This window comes from Egretta garzetta, unplaced genomic scaffold (assembly GCF_000687185.1).
Source record: "Egretta garzetta isolate BGI_Z169 unplaced genomic scaffold, ASM68718v1 scaffold1030, whole genome shotgun sequence".
NCBI classification, from domain to species: Eukaryota; Metazoa; Chordata; class Aves; order Pelecaniformes; family Ardeidae; genus Egretta; species Egretta garzetta.
This window is the reverse complement of record NW_009258308.1, coordinates 45019-51460: the sequence shown is the minus strand read 5'-3', so window position 1 is coordinate 51460 and position 6442 is coordinate 45019. Positions and strand designations below refer to the sequence as shown.

The following is a 6442-nucleotide window of genomic DNA, read 5'->3' as shown; positions in this document are numbered from 1 at the left end:
TACAACTGCCTGAGAGGAGGGGGGAGCCGGGGGGGTCGGGCTCTGCTCCCAGGGAAGGGGCGATGGGATGAGGGGCAGCGGCCTCAAGTTGTGCCAGGGCAGGGTGAGGTTGGCCATGGGGAACAATTCCTTCTCTGCAAGGGCTGTCAGCTTGATGAGCTTAAAGGGCTTTTCCAGCCCAAACGATTCTGGGATTCTGTTAAAGCCTCCTTTAGCAGCTGAAAAATAGCAACACCTTCTATTGGTTTTGTGGGGTTTTTCCCTCAGACTGCGTGGCTAACACAATAGCTGCTATTTTTTTCCATTAGAAGGGAAAAGCAATAGTTTTGGAAGCTGCTAACCAAAGCCAACATTTCTTTGTTATATATATATATATAAAAAAGAATTTGAATTGTTCTTCCAAGAACAGGACTTGCATCTTCCCTTTGACCCAAAGACCAAATTCCTGTCAAGCTGGTGACATACTCAAGGATGAGCTTCCTGCTGCTACATGGCAGCAAAGATAGTCCTAAGGAAAACAGAGGTGCTGAGTTCCACAAGAAGGGAAGGCGCTGTTTGGTGTTGGCTGCAGTAGAGTTCTCCTTTCAGGAGCCATAGGTTTCACAGCACCAAATGCAAACATTCATTCTAACAATAACTGATTTGCAAGGCAAGAAGTTGAAAATACATCTCCTTCATTCTCCTTCTGCACAGAGGAGATGCGTTTGTGCCTCCTAGAGCTAGGAAGACGCTCCGAGTTACTCACTGAGCAAACAGAACATCTTCTGTAGTTCCAAGGTCTTGTTCACATCGTGGACGGGACAGGACAAGGTAGGAGTTCCTGAGCCACCAACTGCCAGGAGCTGGAGAGCATGCCAAGGAAATAGGCGTTAAATATATGTAGAAAGATCAGGGTGGTTGTTCAGGGTCAGTCCAAGAGCACATCCAGCCCAAAATCTTCCACTAGCCTTGGGCAGGTACCTAGGGAAGGGTCTGAACAGAGCAGGCACGCATGGTACCTCCTACTCATCCTTGCGTTACCTTCAATTATTTTCAGCTCTTAATGACTCAGTTCCTGAAGTAGAGGTGGTTTCTGGGCATTCTGTAACCCTCAGTGGGTTTGTGTGGTCTCCCCTTCGGTTCATCTTGAACCTGGAACCCAAGATCTTCATTTTATACCACCCTAGCCCTTGTCTGGAGAGAGGGAAAGAAAAGTCTTGAGTGAAATGAAATTAAGTAAAGTCTTGCCAGGCTGGTTTGCACCAATTCTACCCCTATTACCCCCTGTCTGGGGGCACTGATGGATGAAAAGCTGGCCAGGAGCCGGCCATGGGCGCTGGCAGCCCAGAAGCCAACCCTACCCTGGGCTGCATCCCCAGCAGCGTGGCCAGCGGGGCGAGGGAGGGGATTCTGCCCCTCTGCTCTGCTCTGGGGAGACCTCCCCTGGAGCCCCGCATCCAGCTCTGGAGCCCTCAGCACCAGGAGGACATGGACCTGTTGGAGCGGGGCCAGGGGAGGGCTACTAAAATGCTCCGAGGGCTGGAGCCCCTCTGCTCTGAGGCCAGGCTGGGAGAGTTGGGGGTGTTCAGCCTGGAGAAGAGAAGGCTGCGGGCAGAGCTGAGTGCGGCCGGTCAGGGCTTCAAGGGGGCCCAGAGGAAAGGGGGGGACAAGCTTTTTAGCAGGGCCAGCTGGGACATCCCTGGGACCATTCCAGGCCAGGTTGGCCGGGGCTGTGAGCAACCTGATGTGGTTCAAGGTGTCCCTGCTCCTGCAGGGGGGTTGGGCTGGGTGACCTCTAGGGGTCCCTTCCAACCCAAAACATCTATGATTCTATTCTCCAGCCAGTGCCCTTCCCTAGTATCCGTCATTTTATCATTTCGCTAACATAGACCTGCCCCTTTCTGCAGATATGTATGAACAGGACATGTGTCAGCGCAGCTTTTCTCAACGACGAGTGTAGGGAGAAAAAATGCAACGGCAGAGGGGTAAGTAGCAAACATCCGAGTATCCTCTGAACAGCAGTGTAGGAAGTGCGAATGTGCCTCTCAGAAGCGGTGTAAGAGTCCAGAATCAGGCCGGCTTCAGCAGCGCAGAGATTATTTTCGTTTTCACACATGACTGTCCTCCCAGGTTCTCCTCTGGCCATCCACAGCTCTTCATAGCAGTGTTTGTTGGTTACTTTTACCATTTGTCTTCTTCGTTCCCTCAAAAACCGCCTTCCACATGGTAACGCTTCATCCCTCATCGTGCCCGTCAGCGCTGCTGCATTTATATTAGGTGGAGTTGGAGAGAGCTTCTAAAAAATGCATGCTCGGCTCTGTAGCTTCACTTCCCTTACAAATACCACAGAAACGGCACATTTTGTACAACACTGGCTGCACTTAGTCCTACATAAAACCTACACATTAATACTGGCAGAATTATTTAATATGTGGGGTTTTTAATGACACCACTTCCAAGTTACGTGCCCCTTTCCAGACAGGTATCATCGTAGGTGAGCAGAGCTGTCCGGGTGTTAGTGTGGCTACTAAGGGAGAATATTGGGAAGATTCGCCATCATCTGTCCTTTATCCATAAGATTGCTGAGGACCAGTAAGAAAAGTTACTGGCAGTCAACTGTCAACCTGTAATCGGAAGGGTCCAAGGTCGCTTTTCTTCTGCTCCATCACCAGCTGTAGGTGGCTGGGTCCATCAGAAGTTCTCATAGAATCATAGAATGGTTTGGGTTGGAAGGGACCCCTTAGAGGTCACCTAGTCTAGTCCAATCCCCATGTTATGTTCTGGGCAACAGCGTTCTCAAAGTAGTTGGAAGGATCATGTCTTTTTGTTGTCTCCAGAGAGAAAGGTCATAACACCCGAAATGCACGCTTTTTCCTTGGGAAGCAGTTCTCCAAATGTGACGCCTATCCTTGAAAATGAATAATTACTGCTTTACACGGTTTGGGCTGCAGAAATGAGTGAAGAAGGCTAGCCCCAACCCCGCCTCCCCCAAAGAGAGGAGAAAAATGTTGAAGTGGAGATGCTGTGTTGGGATGGGAGACTGCCACTACCTACACGGGCGTGCAAATTTGAGATGTGAGGGAGCAGAGCTACGGGTCCATACTACCCATAACACAGGCCTGGACTCATAAACAACATATAATAGGAAATCGGCCAACGAGCGTCTAAAGAGGCTCACTCCTGCACCACCTCAGTGCCTGCAACTGGCGCAGGCTGATCGCAGACCCCCGCGGCAGCGTGACCCCAAATCAATCCTAGGGGAGCTCTTCCCTCTGCTCCTGGTCCTCAGCGAGGACACTCAGGCTATTGAGCAGCCCTCGCTGCAACCCCGTCAGGTCTTTGGCTGTTAGGGACTGTAAGTGAGAACCGAGAAACGCAGGAGTAATCCAGCCTGGACAGGACAAATAAATGTGCAACCAAGGGAGTCACAGTCTGATCTTGTACGAAAACTCGTAATGTTTGAACCACGTGAAGGTGACAAGCTCCTTTTGGACGTACTTGTGAAATACACTGTCATGGCAGAAAGTCAAAGTCTTCACAAATGCAGGGGTAGCTCTGCAATTAATAAAGATGGCAAAAACGCTTTCCAACTTTGAGATTAAAAACAGCTTGAGAAATTCTGAGATTCTGCCCCTCTACTCTGCTCTGGGGAGACCTCCCCTGGAGCCCTGCGTCCAGCTCTGGAGCCCTCAGCACCAGGAGGACATGGACCTGTTGGAGCGGGGCCAGAGGAGGGCTACTAAAATGCTCCGAGGGCTGGAGCCCCTCTGCTCTGGGGCCAGGCTGGGAGAGTTGGGGGTGTTCAGCCTGGAGAAGAGAAGGCTGCGGGCAGAGCTGAGTGCGGCCGGTCAGGGCTTCAAGGGGGCCCAGAGGAAAGGGGGGGACAAGCTTTTTAGTAGGGCCAGCTGGGACAGGACAAGGGGGGATGGCTTTAAACTGAAGCAGGGGAGGTTTAGACTGGATCTAAGGCAGAAATTCTTTGCAGTGAGGGTGGTGAAAGCCTGTCAGGGGTTGCCCAGAGAGGGGGTGGAGGCCCCATCCCTGGGACCATTCCAGGCCAGGTTGGCCGGGGCTGTGAGCAACCTGATGTGGTTCAAGGTGTCCCTGCTCCTGCAGGGGGTTGGGCTGGGTGGCCTCTAAAGGTCCCTTCCAACCCAAACCATTCTATGATTCTAAATGCAAAAAGCACTCCTGCCAAGCTGGAAAAAGGCAAATATAACCAAACACATTAGGTTAATGGTTGGGCTTGATGATCTTAAAGGTCTTTTCCAACCTTAACGATTCTATGGTTTTATCTTTCACCTTCCATATGCTGTCGTCTCTTCCCTGCTGTGTTTGTAGCACCTCTTCCTACAGGACCATCACCCCAGTAATGGATCGGGAACTCCCACTGCCCTTGCATCACCAACATAGCAGACACCTGATGGTCGGTACAGCCCACGACAGCCTGTGACCAAGGGCACCAGTCTATCACCTTTGCACAAAACAGGTTGAACATTTCCTCGGCAGCAGCTAAAGCAGAGTAACAAATTTATCTCAGGACATGGATTTCATCCAGTCTGTCTCTGCGGTGCCTGCCAATAAGCTCTGCAAACCATTTCTCCCTGGAGGAAAGCAGGGCCACATGATTTCTTGGTTTTTCATACTGTAAAATATTTGGTTTCTTCTAGGTGTGCAACAATAAGAAAAACTGTCACTGCGATTTTGGATGGGCCCCTCCAGACTGCAAGCTGGAAGGATTTGGAGGCAGCGTGGACAGTGGACCACCTCCTACTTTTAACAGTAAGCACGATGATGTGGGACCGCTCTGCACATTGCACCGCCTCTCATAGAATCATAGAATCACTTTGGTTGGAAAAGCCCTTTAAGATCATCGAGTCCAACCGTTAACCTAACCCTGCCATCCCACCACTAAACCCTGTCCCTCAGCACCTCATCTCTCCTTCTTTTAAATCCCTCCAAGGATGGGGACTCGACCGCCTCCCTGGGCAGCCCATTCCAGAGCCTGACAACCCTTTCAGTGAAGAAGTTTTTCCTAATATCTAACCTGAACCTGCCCTGGCGCAGCTTCAAACCATTCCCCCTCGTCCTGTCATCTGTTACCAGGGAGCAGAGGCCGACCCCCCCCTCCCTACCCCCTCCTCTCAGGCAGTTGTAGAGGGCGATCAGGTCTCCCCTCAGCCTCCTCTGCTCCAGACTAAATAACCCCAGCTCCCTCAGCCGCTCCTGGTATGACTGGTGTTCCAGACCCCTCTCTTAGCTTTATCTTTCCTTCAACAAGTTCAGCAGTTCTCCATCTACACTTTCAGATCACTTTAGACTTGGTTCAGGCACCTCTTTGTCCCTTGCTATTGAGCCATGTCAGATTTTTTTTTTTCTTTTCCTTGTATCTCAACTTCTTTTTTATCCTTCTGGTTGCGCTCGCCTTGCCTGACTCCATCAGACTATTCCCAGGGCACCCGCACAAACTGCAGATCGATTCCATTAAGCACAGGAGCCAAGCAGCCAGCACACAGTTCATTAAGATGGTTTATGAGGGGTGTCGTTCAGAGCTCATCAAAACCCTCTTAGGAGAATCTTCCTCTCCTCTTAATAGAGATCTGCAGCAGAGCTCCAACCCTGAGAGGACAGGACATAAATAAATACCGTCCTGGCACATACCTCTGAGACGTAATGCTTTGGACTTCCTATACATTAAGTGTTCCAACTTGCTGATTAAGAAACACCACGCAGTCACTCCGCAGTGCTCCCCAAACCCATCAGCCCCCGACAGCCTTCAAGCTCTTTCCCAACCCTCTTTTGCTTGTTAGTTCTGCTACTGACGAAGAGCGATTGGATCCTTCCGCTGTTTATTTGACCAGGCGGATGGCAAGTTGTGCAGGCAGTATTGGGGCCCGCTGGTGCTGCAGAAATCCCACTCTTTTGAGCAGATCAGAGTTTAGATGTCAAATCAGCCGTTCTTCAAATACCAACCCATCGTGGAATTTCACCCGCCTGCGTGGAGGGGAAGGTACCCAACCAGCAACGTTCCACTCCTCTCAATGCATGGAGGAAGGCTGATACCAAGTTTTAGGCTTCCGCTAGGGTCTCCGTAAGCGGTTGCTTAGGTGTGTTGGGAGGAGTCAACCCTTTCACAATTCCAGTATGAAAAACCTCTCATAGTTATTTATCCATATGCTAATTACACACTGAAGCCTCAGCCATTAGCTGAAGGAGGTGGTCAGCTTGTTTTACTCATCCTTCAGTGCTACATTTGGGTATTTCATGACACCAAGCTGAGTGGTGCGGTTGACTCACCAGAAGGACGGGATGGCATCCAGAGAGACCTGGACAGGCTGGAGAGGTGGGGGTGTGTGGAACTCGTGGGGTTCAACAAGGCCAAGTGCAAGGTCCTGCATCTGGGTCGGGGCAACCCCCAGTATCAATACAGGCTGGGGGAAGAAAGGATGGAGAGCAGCCCTGC

The 6442-nt window shown here is 50.9% G+C and overlaps 1 protein-coding gene across 1 annotated transcript in view; it reads left to right on the top strand.

Moving 5' to 3' along the window:
• LOC104126531 (disintegrin and metalloproteinase domain-containing protein 9) overlaps positions 1-4859 on the top strand; it is a 33056-nt gene extending 28197 nt beyond the window's left edge. Inside the window, 2 exon segments of the mRNA XM_035894475.1 lie at positions 1887-1964; positions 4650-4859. Coding sequence (XP_035750368.1) covers positions 1887-1964; positions 4650-4811 — 240 coding nt within the window. The 3' untranslated portion in view covers positions 4812-4859.
• The last annotated feature ends 1583 nt before the right edge of the window (positions 4860-6442 follow it).